The following is an 18,298-nucleotide window of genomic DNA, read 5'->3' as shown; positions in this document are numbered from 1 at the left end:
CACACATTGATCTTGTTTGTGACCTTGCAAAGCTCACATAGTAGGACCTTTTTTTGCAAATTGCTCTGCATATCTTACTCAGGCAATCCATATCATCTTCAAATAGGGAAGATTTATTTGTCTTTACAATCTATGCCTTTTGTTTCTGTTTTCTTTCATTATCGCACTGCCTGGGTCATCCTTCCCTGATTTGCAGTCTTAAAATATGAAAGAATTCAGTCTTCTACCATTAAGTATAATGATAGATATAAGTTTGTCAAATTAAGGAAGTTCTGTTCTGTTCCTGGTTCACAGAAAGTTTTCATGATGAATGGATGTTGAATTTTGCCAAATAATTTTTCTGTATTAACTGATAGGTTCAGTTGGTTTTTTTGCCTATTGATATGGTAGATTGTATTGATTGACACTCCTTATTAGAGCATTTTTACTGAGTTATCATTTACCATGCATTAACTCACCCATTTAAGATGTGAAATTCAGTGGTTCTTAGTATATTCACAGAGTCTCACAACCATTACCACAGTCTATTTTAGAACATTTTTATCACCCCAGAAAGAAATCTGACATCCTTTTGCAGGCCCTCTCTGTTTCCTTCCAACACCCACCCTCACGCAACCATAGATCAACTTTCTGTCTCTATACATTTGCCTGTCCAGAACATTTTATGTAGATGGAATACTTGCTCTTTCATGACTGCCATCTTTCACTTGGCATAATGTTTTCAAAGATTGTGCAAGTGGAAGCATTTTATTCCTTTTATTGCTGAGGAATATTCCATTGTGTGGATATACCACATTTTATTTATGCATTTATCAGTTGATGGACATTTGGGTTGTTTCTACTCTTTGGCTGTTCTGAATATGCTGCTGAGAATATTTCTGTACAATCGTTTGTGTGGCCATATATTTACATTTCCCTTGGTTACATACATAGTGGAATTGTTTGGTTATATAGTAATATTATTTAACCTCTAGAATTGCCCACTGTTGTCCAGAACAGCATACCATTTTAAATCCCCACAAACAGAATATGAGAGTTTTAATTTCTCCAGATCCTGGCCAACTCTTGTTACTGTTTTATCTGTTTTATTATAGCCATCCTACTGTGTATGATCTCATTGTGGTTTTCATTTATATTATCCTGATGATTAAATGACATTAACATTTTTGAGTGTACGTATTTAGTCACTTGTATATCTTCTTTGGAGAAATATCTAGTCAGATCCAGGTCCTATATCTATTTTTAGTTTATTTGTCTTTTTATTAATGAGTTGTAAGAGTTCTTTGTACATTCTAGGTACAGATTCCTAATTGGATATGCGATTTCCTTTTTTTTTTTTTTCTTTAATTTTATTTATTTGAGAGAGTGAGAGAGCACGCACGAGCTGGGAGGGGAAGGGCAGTGGGAGAGGGAGAAGCAGACTCCCCGCTGAGCAGGGAGCCAGCCCAACGTGGTGCTCGATTGTGGGACCCCGGAATTATGACCCAGCTGAAGGTAGATGCTTAACCGACTGAGCCACCCAGGGGCCCCTGGATATGCGATTTTCAAATATTTTTAATTTGGATGAAATTTAGCTTACTATTTTGTTGCTTATGCTTTTTCTGTCTTGTTTCTATTTTGTTGATCTGTATGTTTATTGTTATGCCAGTATGTCTTGATTACAATATGAAAATTTCAAACCAGTAAGTGTGAATCCTCCAACTTTGCTGTTCTTTATCAAGATTATTTTTATTGGTCTGGGTCCCTTACATTTCCATGTGAATTTTAGGATTACTTTGTCTATTCAGAGAAGCCAGGTGGAACTTTGATAGGGATTGTGTTGAATCAGTAGATCAGTTTGGGGAGTGCTACCTGCCTTTAGATCTATGAACACAGAGTGTCTTCCCATTTATATAGTTCATCTTTTCTTTTCTTTTGGCAGTGTTTTGTAGTTTTCAGAATATTAATTTTGTAGTTTTTTGGTTAAACTTGTAGCTAAGTATTTTATTCTCTTTGATGCTTCATAAATGGAATTGTTTCCTTTCTCTTCTTTTTCTTTTTCTCTTCTCTTTTCCTTTCTTTTCTTTTCTTTCTCCAGGCCCAACATGGGGCTTGAACTCATGGGACCCCAAGGTCAAGAGGAGCATGCTCCGCTAATTGAACTAGCCAGGTGCCCTGAGTTTTCCTAATTTCATTTTTTGATTTTCTGTTGTTAGTATATAGATATGCAGTTTTTTTTGCACATTTGTATCTTGCAACTTTGCTGAACTCTTTTATTAAACTATTATAAAATCTCTTATAATTTAAACTATTATTAAACTGACAAAACATAATCCTTTTTTTTAGTAACTTTTTAAGCTTTTTTAAATATAGAAGATCATAACATCTGCAAATAGTGATAGTTTTACTTCTTCCTTTCTGACCTGAGTACTTTTTATTTCATTTTCTTGCCCAGTTATTCTGTCTTGAACTTTCAGTAAGTACAGTGTTGAATAGAAGTAGCAAGAGTAGACAGCCTTATTGTAGTTTTTTTCCTAGATACCCTTTATCAGTTTGAAGAAGTTCTTTTCTATTTTTAGTTTGTTGAGTGTTAAGTATCATGAAAGGCTGTTGGATTTTTTTCAAATAATTTTTCTGCATCTATTGAGATGACCATGTGATTTTCGTCGTCTAATAATACAGTGTATTGCATCATTTGATATTTGGATGTTGACAAGTTTTGAATTCCTGGGATAAATCCTACGTGGTCATGGTGTATAATTCCTTTTTTGTTTGTTTTGATTTCCTAGTATTCTGTTAGTTTTTTTGTGTGTGTCTTTTTCATAAGAGATATTAATGTGTAGTTTTCATTTCTTGTGATGTCTTTGGTGTTAGTTACCAGGATAAATAATAGCCTTATAGGATGAATTGGGACGTCTTCCAGGTGTTTTTATTTTATGCTTCGGAAGATTTTGTGAAGCATTGTTAATTTTTCTTTCTTTAAATGTTTGGTATAGAATTTACCAGTGAAGCCACCTGCACTGGGGTTTTCTCTGTGGGAAGTTTTATTTATTTATTTTATTTTTATTTTTATTTTTTCTGTGGGAAGTTTTAAAATTACTAATTCAATCCCTTCATTTGTTATAGTTCTGTTCGGATTATCTGTTTTTTTGAGACAGCTTTGGTTGTTTGTGACTTTCTAGGAATATGTCCATTTCATCTAGTTATTTAATTTGTTAGCACACAGTTCATACTACTCCTTTACTGTCCTTTATCTGTAGGGTTTGTATTATTATCCCTTTTTCATTCCTGATTTTAGTACTTTGAGTCATTTTCTTGGACAGTTTAGCTCAAAGTTGATCTTTTTAGAAAATCAACTTTTGAGTCTTTTCGATTTTTCTCTTTTGTCTTTTCTGTATTGCACTTATTCTGAACCCATCTGTATTATTTTCTTTCTTTTGTTTGCTTTTGATTTAGCTTATTTTCTAAAAATTTTTTAAAGTTGGGGTGCCTGGGTGGTTCAGCTGGTTAAGCGTCTGCCTTTAGCTCAGGTCATGATCCCAGAGTCCTGGGCTCAAGCCCCGCGTTGGGCTCCCTGCTCAATGGGGAGTCTGCTTCTCCTTGCCTCCCTGCTTCTGCTCTCTCTTTTTCTCTCTCTTGTGCGCCCTCTCTGTCTCTCTCTCAAATAAATAAATCTTTTAAAAAATTTGTTAAAGTAGAAGGGTAAGTTATTGATTTAACATCTTTTTAAATGTAGATGTTTTATGTCACAACTATAAATTTCCCTTTAACTATTGCTTTCACCGCACTCCATAAATTTTGGTATCTTTTATTTTTGTTTTCATTGTTCCCAAAATATTTTCTAAGTTTCCCTTGTGATTCTGTACCCCCTGTTTATTTAGAAGTATTGTTTAATTTCCACATGTTTGTAAATTTCCCCAGTTTCATTTTGTTATTATTTCTAATGTCATTACATTTTGGTTGAAGAACATATTTTATATTCATAATTTCAGTCTTTTTAAATCTGTTGAGGTTTGTTTTATATCTGGCATATGGTTATCCTGGAGAATGTTCCATTAGTACTTGAGAAGAATGCGTATTTTGCTGTTGTTAGGTGTTCTAGATGTATTTGTTAGGTCCAGTTTTTATATTAGTATTCAAGTGTCTTATTGGCTTGTTGATCTTGCTTCATCTTGCTTCAAATGTTTATAATTACATTTTCTTCATGATTGACCCATTTATGATAGGAAAATATTCTTCTTTATCTCTAAAAATATTTTTGTCTATTTTATATGCTACTAGTTGAGCTATTCCAGAATTCATGTGATTGCTGTTTCATAATAGATTTTTTTTTAAAGATTTTACTTATTTATTTGACAGAGACAGCCAGCGAGAGAGGGAACACAAGCAGGGGGAGTGGGAGAGGAAGAAGCAGGCTCCTAGCGGAGGAGCCTGATGTGGGGCTCGATCCCAGAATGCTGGGATCACGCCCTGAGCCGAAGGCAGACGCTTAAGAACTGCGCCACCCAGGCGCCCCATAATAGATTTTTTTTTAAATGTCTATTGAATGACCCAATATTGAAAGCTAGTATTTACTGAGCACATTTTACTATAGGTAGCACATTATGCTAAGCTTTATATGTGTACTCTTTCATTTAGTTATCCCAGCAGTCATAAAAAGTTATTTCCTCTCCCCTTGTACAGATTCAAGAACTGGGGCCTGAAAAAATGAATAATCTCCCAGAATTTTCCCAGCTAGTCAGTGGAAAAGCCAACATTCAAATACAGGTTTATCAGATTCTGTGGGGTCTTCTGAGGTTCCTAGGAGGGTTACGGACTGCTGGTTTAGTTTAAAGAGAGAGAATAGGTCGTTAGATCACATTATTTTTCCACTTGTCCTCCATTCCACACATTTTGCCTTATGACTGTGGTTCCTACCATGAGCAGTGGAGTTTATTTTTTGGCTCCATTGATGTTGGGTTTGGACATGTGATTTGCTTTGGCCAAAGCAATGTTAGTGAATTGCAAGTGAGCATAGGCTTTATTTTATTTTTTCATTTAAAATAAGTTTTAGGGTTTCTGGGTAGCTCAGTTGGTTAAGCGTCCAGCTCTTGATTTTGGTTCAGGTCATGCATGATCTGAGGGTTGTGAGATCAAGCCTTGTATCAGGCTCCAGGCTCAGTAGGGAGTCTGCTTGAGTTTCTTTCTCCCTCTCCCTCTGCCCTTGCCCCCACCCTGTGTGTATGCACGTGCTCTCTTCCTTCCTCTCTCTCTCAAAAATCTTTTATTTAAATTTAAAAACAAAAACAGTTCACCCACAGAGTGAGCATAGACTTTCAGTGCCTTGGTGGAGGTGAGCTTGTTCTTTGTGCTCTTGCTTTTCCCCACCAGAAGACCATCAGGAAACCACTGATTTGAAGAGAATGAGAGAAAATGGAGTAGCCCTAGTTCAGCCCAGCAGCTTGATGCCAACCTAGCTGAGGTTAGTCTAACAACCCACAAATGCCAAAGCAAGAACTAGTACTTTTGTTATGTCTCTGAATTTTGGGCAATAGCTGATGAATACAGTTAAAGTAATTTTAGAGATGGAAAATATAGTAATATTGCCTTTCACTGAATACTAAGAAAGGGTCTCTGTCTTTTAGATACATAAGAGTAAGAATTTGTTGATGGTAACTATGTTGTCCTAGATTGGTTAATCAGGGAACTCTAGAAAATTTTTTTCCATGATAGCTTAATGAAGAGTTATTTTTGTAGAATCATTTCTTGCAGACTCATGTGGTAAGAGAATGAGCTTGAAGTCTTTTTAAAATCCCTTAAAACCCTGCAAATTTTGTTGACCTGTAATGATAGAAAAGTTTAAAAATTTTTGAAGACACAAATACATAACTTTTATTTTTCTTATAAATAATTCAGTGCTCATCAAGTTAAATGTACTCTTAATCCCCTTTATCTATTTCACCCATTCCTCCACTGGTTTGTTCTCTGTATTTAACAGTCTGGTTATTTTGTTTGTCTCTTTTGCCTTGGTTCATTTGTTTTGTTTCTTAAATTCCACAAGTGAAATCGTATGGTGTTTGTCTTTCTCTGACTGACTTCTTTCACTTAGCATTACACCCTCTAGATCCTCCTTGTTGTTGCTAATGGCAAGATGTTCTTTTTTATAGCCGAATAATATTCCATTGTGTATATATACTATATCTTTATATACTCATCTGTCAATGGACACTTGGGTTGCTTCCATATCGAGTACTGTAAATAATGCTGTAGTAGACATAGGGGTGCCTGTATCCTTTGAATTAGTGTTTTTGTTTTCTTCGGGTAAATACTCAGTAGTAGAATTACTGGATCATATGGTAATTCAGTTTTTAATACTTTGAGGAATGTTCATATTGTTTTCCATAGTGGGTGCACTTGCATTTCCACCAACAGTGCAGGAGAGTTCCTTTTTCACATCCTCTCCAACAGTTACTTTGTTTTTGATCTTAACCATTGTGATAGGTGCAAGGTGATATCTCATTGTTACTTTGATTTGCATTCTCTGACTAGTGATGTTGAGCTTCTGCTCATGTTATTTGTTGGCCATCTGTATGTCTTTGGAAAAAATGATTATTCAGGTTCTCTGCCCATTTTAAATCAGATTATTTGTGGTTTTTTGGTGTTGTATAGGTTTCTTACATATTTTAGATATTAACCCCCATATGCGATACATTATTTGCAAATATCTTCTCCCATTTGGTGGGTTGCCTTTTTGTTTTGTTGATGATTCCCTTTGCTGTGTGACAGCTTTTTATTTTGGTATAGTCCCAGTAGTATAATTCTGCTTTTATTTTCCTTGCCTGAAGAGAGATATCTAGAAAAATGTTTTTAATCATAAGGAAAGAGAACAAGAGAAGAAGAAAGGAACAGAGAAGAGCTACAAAACAATTGTAAAACAAGTAACAACATGGCAATAAGTACATATCTATCAATAATTACTTTAAATGTAAAAGGACTGAATGTTCCAGTCAAAAGATGTTGGATGACTGAATGGATAAAAAAGCAAGATCCATCCATATTTCTGCCTACAGGAGGCTCAGTTCAGACCTAAAGGCACATGCAAATTGAAAGTAAAGAGATGGAGAATCATTTGCTGTGCAAATGGAAGTGAAAGGAAAGCTGGGGTGGCAATACTTCTATCAGACAAAATAGACTTTAAAGCAAAGATTGTAACAAGAGACAGAAAAGGACACTACATAATGATAAAAGGAATGGTCGAACAGGAGGATATAACAGTTGTAAAGATCTGTGCACCCGGCATGGGAATACCTAAATACATAAAGCAAGTATTAAGAGACATAAAGGAAGAAATTGATAGTAATACAATAATAGGGGACTTTATCACCCCAGTTACATCAGTGGATAGATATTCCAGAGAGAAAGTCGACAAGAAAACAGTGGTTTTGAATGACGCCTTAAACCAGATGGACCTAACAGATTTATTCAGTGCATTCCATTCAAAACAGTGGAATATACATTCTTTTCAAGTACCCAGGGAATATTCTCCAGAATAGATCATGTTAGGCCACAAAACATGTCTCAGAGAGTTAAGTAAGATTGAAATCATAACATGCATCTTTTCCAGCCACAATGGTATGAAACTAGAAATCGATCATACAAAAGAACCTGGAGAGAATGCAGATATATGGAGCCTAATTAACATGTTACTACAGAATGAATGGGTCAACCAAAAAATCAAAAAGGAGATCAAAACATAAATAGAGACAAATGAAAATGAAAACAAGATGGCCGGAAATCTTTGGGATGCAGCAAAAGCTATACTAAGGGAATATTATAGTAATACAGGCTACTTGAAGAAACAAGAAAAATATCAAATAAACAACCTAATCTCACAATTAAGGGAGCTGTAAAAAGAACAAAGCCCAAAGCCACTAGAAGGAAGGAAATTGTAAAGATTGGAGCAGAAATAAGTGAAATACAGATGAGGACGTCCACTGTCACCACTTCCATTCAACATAGTACTGAAAGTCCTAGGCAACAGCAGTCAGACAAGAAAAGGGGGGAAAAGGCTATCTAAATTGGTAAGAAAGAAGTAGTACCTTAACTGTCTGCAAATGACATGATATTGTAAATGGAAAACCTTAAAAACTCCACCAGACTGATAAATGATTTCAGTAAAGCTGTAGGACACAAAATTAAAATACAGAAATCTGTTGCAGTTCTATATCCTCATAATGAAGTAGCAAAAAGAGAAATTATGAAAACAGTCCCATTTAAAGTTGCATCAAAAATAATGAAATATCTATGAATAAACTTAACCAAAGATGTGAACGACTTGTATTCTGAAAAGTATAAAAACATTGGTGAAAGAAATTGAAGATGACACAAACAAGATATTTCACACTCATGGATTGGATGAATTGATATTGTTAAAATGTCTGTACAGCTCAAAGCAATCCATAGATTTAGTGTAATCTCTAAAAATGCTAACATTTTTCACAGAACTAGAACAAATAATTCTAAAATTCGTATGAAACCATGAAAGATCCACATAGCTAAAGCAGTCTTGACAGAGAACAAAGCTGGAGGTATCATAATCCCAAATTTCAATACATACTACAAACATGTAGTAATCAAAACAGTATGGTACTGGCACGAAATAGACACATAGATCAGTGGAACAAAATAGAAAGCCCAGAAATAAACCTAGACTTATATGGTCAATTGATCTACAACAGAGGAAGCAAGAATATGTAAGGGAGAAAAGACAGTTTCTTCAGCAAATGTGTTAGGGAAACTGGACAGCTGTGTGCAGAAGAAAAAAACTGGAACACTTTCTTACACCATATACAAAAATAAACTCAGCATATTAAAGGCCTTAATATGAGATCTGAAACCACAAAAGTCCTGGAAGAACATAGGCAGTCATTTCTTTGATATTGGCTGTAGAAGCATTTCATGATATATCTTTCCCACCCTTTTACTTTCAATTTATTTTTATTTTTATTTTTTAATTTATTTAAAGATTTATTTGTTAGAGAGTGTGCACGCACTCAAACTTCTAAACTCTGTTTAAGGACACACACACTGTTGAGCAGGAGGAGGAGCAGAGGGGCTTGGTCTCTCAATGGGGAGATCATGACTTGAGCTGAAACCAAGAGTCAGATGCTTAACCAGCTGAGTCACAAGGTGACCCTCAATTTATTTGCATTTTTAAATGTAAAGTGTGTCTCCTGTAGACAGCATGTAATTTTTTTGTTCTGGTTTGTTGCAGTCTGACACTTCCTTTTGTTGGATTGTTTACTTACATTTAATATTGTTATTGATGTAGTGTAACCTGTGTCTGCCATTTTGCTTTGTTTTCTTGTATGTTTTCATGTTTTTTTAATTTCTCCTTTATGTGTTCTTTGCATCAAGTGTCTCTCCTCCCACTCCACCCATGTAAGCTTTCAGTTCCTTTCAATTTTCACTATGTTCTTTTGTATTTTCTTAATTGATGCACTAGAGCTTACCATATGCATCTTACTGTATCAGGGTCTACTTCAGACTTAACCCTAATTTAATTCCAGTGAAATGTAGAAACCTTATTTCTCTGTACCTTTATTTTCTTTTCTTCTTTTTTGTGCTGTTGTTATACATATTACAGGCATATATTTTACAGACCCAACAATATGTTGTTATTATTATTCCTTCATATGATTTCATGTTATTTAAAGAAACTGAGAGAAGGAGAGCAAGTATATTCCCAGAATAAGCTTTATTTGTTAATTGTTTATTAATATTTGGGTATTTTGTTGAATTTAATTTGCTGATATTTTGGTGGGAATTTTTGCATCTATGTTCAGGAGGAATATTGGTTTTTAAGGTTTTTCTTTTCCTGAATTATCTTTGGTTTTGGTATCTATATAATGTTAGTCTCGTAAAAATGACTTTGAAAGTAATCCGTCATGTTCTCTTTTCTGGAAAATGTTGTCTTGAATTGGTATTGTTTAAATGTTTGGTAGAAGTCAGTGATGAAACTATCTGGGCCTGGAGGATTTTGACTGTGAATTCAGTTTTTTTCCAGTAGATACAATTCATATTGTGTGTTGATTTTGGAGTTTAGAAGTTTGAAATGGAGGCATGAGCAGGGTCATGTTCCTTTTGAAGGCTTTAGAGAAGAAGCCTTCGTTGCCTCTTCTATCTTTTGGTGGTTGTCACCACTCGTTATTCTTTAGCTTATAACTGTATCACCCCAATTTCTGCCTCATCTTCACTTAGGCATTTTTGCTCTCTGTATGTCTCTATGCCTCACTCTCTTTTGTTGTAAAATACCAGTCATCAGATTTGGGCCCACCCAAATCTAGTATGACCTCTTTTTAACTTGATTGCATCTACAAAGGCTTTGTGTCCAATAAGGTTATATTCAGAGCTACCAGGGGTGTTGAATATATCTTAATCAGGTGTACAGTTAACCTACTGCACTGAAAATTTATATTTTCCTACTTGAATTAGAAAATGGAAATCTTGTCACCATGTAGTTTCCTTTCTTCACCCTCCTCTGTGTTGTAGTTGTTACATCCACATGGTTCAAATACCTCTTGAGACAGTGATGTAAGTTTTGCTTTCAATTATTTCGCATACTTTAAAGAATTTAAGAAGAAAAGCATAGTGTATCACAGGGATTGGCAAACTGTTACTGCAGGCCAAATCCAGCTTGCCACCTGCGTCTGTAAATTTTATTGGAATACAGTCACACCAGTTAGTTTATGTATTATCTATGGTTTTTCTTGCTCTACAATTCGGAATCGATTAGTTACAACAGAGACCATTTGGCCTGCAAAGCCTAAGATATTTACTCTCTGGCTGGCCCTTTACAGAAAAAGTTTGCCAACTCCTTGTCTGTTATACATACCTACGTATTTGCCATTTTTGTTGTTCATGAAATTCTGGCTTTGTTTCTCTTTGTCCAAATAAAATTCATTTCTTCAGAGCAGGTATGCTTGTGATGAATTATCTTAGTTTTCTTTCATCTGAAAGTGTATTTATTTCATTTTCATTCTTGAAGGCTACTTTTGTTCCATCCAGAATTCTGGGTTGACACTTCTTGTAGCATTGAGCTAGAGATGAGCAGAGCAACTACCTTCTTTAGGTGGTTCACAGACTCCCTCAGTTGCCACAGTTTCAGCTTTCTTTTCTCTCACACTGATTCCAGCTGTTATTTGATATTTACTGTTGTGCTTATGCTGTTGTAATTCTTATAGATCAGGAAGAAAGTAAAATTTTCAGTCTACCCATTTCTCTCTATAAAGTGGGAAAACAGACTGAGAAGTTCCTGTTTCAGGAAAAGTGGGAGAAACAGCATATGTTAATCATGTTTAATAATGTTTAGAATATTGATGTTCAGAACATTTCTTTGTGTTCAGTATGCAAAAGGGGTCTCACCTATTTGTTTTCTGACTGTTTTTTTCAACATTTGTATTGGCATGTCATGCTGTGGAATTTGTTTTTATTTTTATTTATTTATTTAGATTTTATTTTTAAGTGATCTCTATACCCAACCTTGGGCTCAGACTGGCAACCTTGAGATCAAGAGTCGCATGTTCTTCTGACTGAGCCGGCCGGAAGCCCCTAGAATATATTTTAAAACACTTTTAACACCCCAGTCAGTCATTTTCTTTTTCAAATTAGCTCTTCTTCCTGTGTAATTCATTTCTTTCCTAATAACTTTTTGGCATGTATTTGCAGAGCTGTCTTTGCCGTGTCTTGCTTTCTTATATCCCAGTCACATCAAAGTTGGTTTAGTCTTAGTTTGTGAATCAGAAAACCTAGGTTCTGTTTTCTCTGGCCCTGTCACTAAATAGCTGGGTGACCTTGAAGAAGGCACTTAAGTCCCACCAGGCCACAATTTCTTTGTCTCTGAATTTTAATTAAATACGCTCCTGAGGCTCTTTTCAGTCCTTAAATTCTTTGGCGTTACCTTCTGCAAACAGTCTAATCCATGTTCTGATATTCTAATCTAGGCGTTCTTACCTCTTTTTGGGCCTTGAACTCATTTGCTCTCTGGTGATGGTTGTGGACCCCTTCCCAAAGTAGTATCTTAATCCTGCAAAATTAAATGTATATGCTTATGAGGACTCTAATTACGTATTAGAATGTTTTTAATATCAAATAAATTCAGTAATGCATGTATCAAAGTCTAGTGATGTATGATTTTTTTTTTAAAGATTTTATTTATTAATTTGACATAGACAGCCAGCGAGAGAGGGAACACAAGCAGGGGGAGTGGGAGAGGAAGAAGCAGGCTCATAGCGGAGGAGCCTGATGTGGGGCTCGATCCCATAACGCCGGGATCACGCCCTGAGCCGAAGGCAGAGGCTTAATGACTGCGCCACCCAGGTGCCCCAAGTGATGTATGATTTTTAATCTAATAATGCATAAATGAAAATTTGAGATTTGAAGCAACTAAAATGATAGGAAAATACCTGTAGTATCTAATGGTAACAAAGTCACAGGTGTAAGTAATACTGCTATAGTTTGTTGCTTACTTTATTTATTTATTTAGATATTTATTTATTTATTTGAGAGAGAGAGAGCATGAGCAGGGAGGAGGGGCAGAGGGAGGGAAGCAGCAGGCTTCTCACTGAGCAGGGAGCCCAATGTGGGACTCCATCCCAGGACCCTGGGATCACCACCTGAGAGCTGAAGGCAGACTGTTAAGTGACTGAGCCACCCAGGTGCCCTGTTGCTTATATTTTTAATTAAGGAAATACTAAATTCCAGTCAGAGGTTACTACAATAAAGATGTAATGTTTTTCTTATTCAAGTTCATGCATCCTCTGCGTTTCATCAACAGACTAAGGATTTGTAGAACCCAGGTTAAGAACTGCTCCTATAAGGCCACCAAGACATTTAAGTTATTGTTTATTATGTTAGGTAAACATTAAATGATGTTTGATACATATTAAGTAAATTTCTTAGTGAAGGAATGTTATCAAGATGTGAATATTACTGCCATTTGTAACTTGGTGTTACTTCATTGCATTGTAACTCCGTGGAGAGTAATTTGGAAACATGGTTTCTGACCCCAGGATATTTACAAGTGGAATTTTTATTACAGAAATAAATTCTCTAGTTTTGTATTTCTTATTGCTGTTTCTCACTTTCTCTTTTACTATTACTATTTGTTTACTACCTAGCATATGGTAGAGCTCAGTAATTATTTTTGGAAGGAAGTTAGAAGAGTATGATTATTATTAGTATCAAGGATCTTTGTTTTAATACCTAATAGTTGCTTCAAAATGATGAATTTCTATTTGAAATAACTTACCTAGTTAGTAGTTCTTAACTGGGGATACAAATATCCCTTAGAAATGGCACACTGCTATAGTTATCCTTAATATGACATGATAAAATGAACTTGGCTCTTAAGCAAATAAAGCAAATAAAGCAAATAGTACATTTTGTCTTTATTGCCTGAAAATTTTGAATTGCGGAATTTTGTCAGTGTTGTCAATTCATTTGCAGTAAAACAATACATATTGGGGTAAAGGTTCTTTATAGATTCTGTGTTCTTTTGTGCTGCTTGGCTGGAGTTGAGACTAAATAGGCTCATATTCTTATTTCTTTGACTCTAGATTTTCTCTAATTTTAATTTCTCTCCTGGAAACCTTTGTCCTAAGTTTTTATAGGATTTTTTAGCTATCGTCCCCTCAAAGACAATATTTATTTGTTGTATATTGAATCTATTACACACAGAAATGTGTTTGTGACTGATGTCCTTACAAACTTCCACTTAACTGGCATGTTCTTTTAAACCATTGCTTCAAATTCCTATAGTCCATAGTATTCTGAGCATTTAACAGCTAGTGAACTACTCTCGCTTTCTTTTGTATCTGTCTCCTGTCAGGTTAGTTATATGCTTAAGAATCAGTTTTTATGGCCACGTTAATGTAATTTTTAGGCTAAATATGACCTAAGCTACTGAAATAGAAGTGTAGAAAGAATTGTTTTAATAAAAAACAAGGTGGATACTTTGGAAAGACTTTTACCAAAAGTGCTTTAAAAATTACTAATGGATTAGGTTTAGATAAGTCTAAAGGTTTAGGAAGCTTTTGGTTCAACTAACTAAACAGTAAAGAAAACTAATTTTTTCACCTATTTGGAGGAGTCTTAGTTTTTGTATTGGTTAATGCAGCAGCTATGTGATTAACACCAGGGCCAATTTCTTTCCATCTTTCTGTTTCCAGTTGTTAGAATGTCTTATTCTCCTTGAGCTAGGTCTCATCATGGTTACGAGATGGCTTCAGTAAGTAATTCTAGATGGGGTATTCTGATATGACAACATCCAGGGGAAAAAGAAAGACTGGTTTCTCCCCCTTTCTTAACATCCTACCGTTAGATTTCCCTTCACGTTTCAATGGCCAGAATTTGTTCAAATACCCTTCCATAAATCATTTACTGAGAAGTGGGTAGCATTGTCATATTGGCTTAGACTGATCAGTATTTCCCCCTAACACATATGGAAAAGGTTGAACATGTGAACAACCGTAGCATTCACAAGGGAGAAGGACTGTTAATGGAGTCAACCAGTAGTGCTATATAGTGAGAAAATTACTAAAAAAACTAGAAAATATTTATAAAAATTCAGAAAGATTCTGTTATTTAAGTAGCTCTAAGATTTTGTTCAACTGTAAACTAGATTAAAACTGGAAATCTTAAGACATGCATTATAGATGTGGTTTATATAAAAAGATCATATGATAACCTAATTAGTAATCCTAAACTTAAAGAAAAGGCCTAGTCCTGCATGAAAATATCAAAGGGAATAAATGTACATTATATTTGCAAAGTATGTATTTTTTTGGGTGATATTTGCGGCAGGCAACTTTAAAATTAACCTGTGATTACTGAGCTTGTTTTTATCAGACAAGATGCTTTTTACTGCAGTACTTTTAAGGAAAATGGTGTTTTCATATTAAGCTTAGTAAAAGACTTAGCATATTTTTGTGGCTCATTTAATCAGTAAAGTGTATCTATTACGTGACACCATTTTAAGTACTTAAATGGTAAGCAAAATAGACGGGTTTCTCTGTTCAAGGAGCTTACGTTTTAAGGAGTCCATGTCCATAGACAGTAAACACATGAGAACAAAATTTGCACAGTGAATGTTTAGGGAAGGTCTCTCTGAAGAAAGATATAGGTAAGCAGAGATGTGAGTGTCAAGAAACTGGCATGTGAGAATTTGCGGGAAGATCATTGAAAAGGAACAATAAAAGTAAAGGCCCTAGGATGAGAACTGACTTGGTGTGTTTGAGAGTCACAAAGAAAGCCATACGTTAGAATTTAGACACATGGTAAGATATACCCTCACTTCTTTTCTTACCTATCATTATGATTACTATTTTGCCTATACCCTTAATCTCCTTTTCTTTCTCATGCTTCATTGTATTCACTAGCTTTGGTTAAGTCAACCTCCGCCTGCAGTTGCATGTGGCTGGAGAAGAGCGGAACGACGAATACCAACTATAAGTGGGCTACTTCACAGTATTTCCTCTGATCTCTTCACTCTCCTACTTTCTTAGAACACTGTTTCACACCTTTTCCTCCCTCCTCAAATTTCTAATACTTCTTTTTATATCCTCACTCTTGAGTTGGTGACCTAATTTCTTATTTTATTAAGAAAATGGAAAACAGAAGCAACCAGATGAGAAATTCCATAGTGAAAGCTCTATCCACATACCTGAATCTGTACATTTACTATCTTCACTCTGATATTTCTGATATGTGCTTTTGCCTGTCTAAGGCCAGTATCTCTTACAGATCCCCTCCATACCTGCTCTTCATTCTAGTACTACTCCCTCTATCTTGTGTCATCAGCTTTCCCCTTTATACTGTAAGTTTTCCTGTCTTAATAAAAGGATTCTCTCACATCCAGATTTTCCTTCAGCTATTTCCCATTTCCTCCTCACTTTTATGGCAAAACTCCTTGAAAAGGATGCCTGTATTTTGTTTCCAATTTTTTTTTCTATTCTTTTATGAATCTGATCCAGTCAGTGCTTTTATTTACACCATTCCACCAAAATTATTCTTGTCAGGATTACCCATTGACTTTCATGCTGTTAAACCCAAAGATTAATTTCTGTCTTTTTTTTTTTTTTGGATCAACAGTGTTTGAAACAGTTTGTTATGCTCTTCCTTGTACCACTTTTCCTGGTAAACTTTGAACATACTTACATACCCTCCTTGGTTTTCATCTCCCTCATTGCTGTTCCCTCCTTTTCCTTTGCTTGTTTTGTCTTCATCTGACTCCTAGATATCAAAATGCACTGGTACCTAGGCCAAATTGGTTGGTAAATGGTTCTTAGAGGAAAAATAGAGGGAGACCAATTAGGCAAGAAATAATTGTGGCTTGAACTATGGTGGTGGTGATAGAGATGTAGAAAGTGGATTTCTAAAGGAGTTTATGAATTCTTCATGAAGAATTGTGTAAAGATAAGATGCATTGAATTTATTCATTTCCGTGGCTGAGACAGACAAGAAGATGTCGGTTGACCAGAATAATCTGCCAGCCTTAAAATTAAACAAAAACAGTTTAGCTGTTAGTGCCTATTTTTTCTCTGCTTGGCTTCTGAAATTGTGTTTGAAATGGTATTGTGGGTACTTCGTGATCATGGTCTTTCTGAACTTTGAATCTCCAGCTGAGTAAGGTCTATTACTTTTCTCCCCATTGCTAAATTTCTTCTTTGTAGCAGAAGAATGAGGCTTTTGAGGAGAATTATTATTTGACAGCTAGAGTTTCTTGAAATGGTTTCATGCAAAAAAATAATTTTTCATGAAAATATATGTGAGAAGCAGTAAAGTATAGTGGTTAAGACTTGGATTCGAGTCAAGTGGATATGAACTCAAATTCTGGCCTTGTTACTTCTAGTTACTACTAGTTCTTGACCTTATTCTCAGTTTATTTTCTCATCTGTACAAAGGGGATGGTAATGTTTACCTTACTGAATTATTCTGAGGATTGCAGGAAATTACACAGGTAAGGTATTTAGTGCACAGTGTGTAATACTTGGCAAATGATAGGTAATATTACATTTCTAGGAAGGAATGTTAAGATTGTGGACATATTTTTAAAACCTAAGTACAGGGGTGCCTAGGTGGCTCAGTCAGTTAAGCGTCTGTCTTCGGCTCAGATCATGATCTCAGAGTCTTGGGATGGAGGCCCAGGTCCAGCTCCCTGCCCAGCAGTGGGGGGCGGGGGGGTGCTGCTTGTTCCTCTGCCCCTTCCCCACCCCCTTGTGCTCTGTCTCTCAAATAAATAAATAAATAAAATCTAAAAAAATAATAAAAATAAAACCTCAGTGCAGGTTTCTAGAGCATTCCTATGAAACCTTACCTAAGCGAAACAACGTAAAGCAAAGAAACAATTAACTTTTCCTAGAGATGAAAATCCTCTTTGGATTTTTTTCAGTTAGCAAAAGTAGATACTAATATAGGTCTTTTGTAAAAGCTAAGTGGCATAATGCAAACTTTCAGATAGTGAGGGAACCTGTACTGTGTTAGAAATTTCTTCTAACAAAGAAGTTTTATTGTAATGTTTGCATCTACTTTCTTGTATTAGTGACTTCTGAACTTAATTATGAGTGTATTTCAATGAATTTTTAAAACATTTTAAAAATTAATGTTTAAGGCTTAGCATTATTTCTCAGAGGTAGAAATAAGAGGCAAGGAAAGGGCACATTGGCATGCAAAGGAAATGAATAATGCTCTTAAACTACCTTGAATTTATGGTGTTTGTTTTTTGTCAATACTTACGCTGAGATGAAAACTTTGGAATTTCACTTTCCTGTATAGTCTTAGCCCTGATAGCCTTAACCTTGGCTGTACATTAGAATCATCTGGAGAACTTTAAAAAGCACCTAATGACCAGGTTCCGTTCTTTTCCAATTAATGAAAGTAGGGGCAAGGGAGGAGACATCAGTATTTTTTAAAATATCCCGAGGTGATTTTATTTGCATCCTGTGATAAAAAAACAGTATAAATCCTTTAGCCTATTTCTGTCTTCTATAAATATGCCCATTTCTCTTCCTCTCTGTTAGTGCCCTAGAAAGTCATGTACCAAGCCACTGCAGAGTACCTTTGGCCGTTCCCTTGCCCGTCACACAAAAAACTGTGTACAGTTTGCCTCTTTTGTATAAAAACTAAACTTTGAGGGGTTTGGGAAGTGTTCATGTAGTTAGTGTTCACTGACTGTTATCTTTAAATGGGCAGCTGTAATTATTTTCTGCTCTTTTACTTAAGCTTTATTTAATACTCTTATGAAAACTGGAAAAATAGTTTTGACAGTTAAAAAATATATGTA

The 18,298-nt window shown here is 35.3% G+C and overlaps 1 protein-coding gene across 11 annotated transcripts in view; it reads left to right on the top strand.

Moving 5' to 3' along the window:
• CNOT2 (CCR4-NOT transcription complex subunit 2) overlaps nt 1-18,298 on the top strand; it is a 126,420-nt gene that overhangs the window by 27,583 nt on the left and 80,539 nt on the right. For 2 of the 11 annotated variants that reach the window (XM_057316445.1, XM_044384590.3), the window contains exon 2: nt 2,078-2,149. The exons of the other annotated variants lie outside the window; for them this stretch is intronic. In XM_057316445.1, the coding sequence (XP_057172428.1) occupies nt 2,078-2,149 (72 nt within the window). The remainder of the gene's footprint in view (nt 1-2,077; nt 2,150-18,298) is intronic. 11 annotated transcript variants of the gene reach the window in all.

The sequence above is a fragment of the Ursus arctos genome, unplaced genomic scaffold (genome assembly GCF_023065955.2).
Source record: "Ursus arctos isolate Adak ecotype North America unplaced genomic scaffold, UrsArc2.0 scaffold_21, whole genome shotgun sequence".
Lineage (NCBI taxonomy): Eukaryota > Metazoa > Chordata > Mammalia > Carnivora > Ursidae > Ursus > Ursus arctos.
This window is presented reverse-complemented; position numbering and strand designations above follow the sequence as displayed.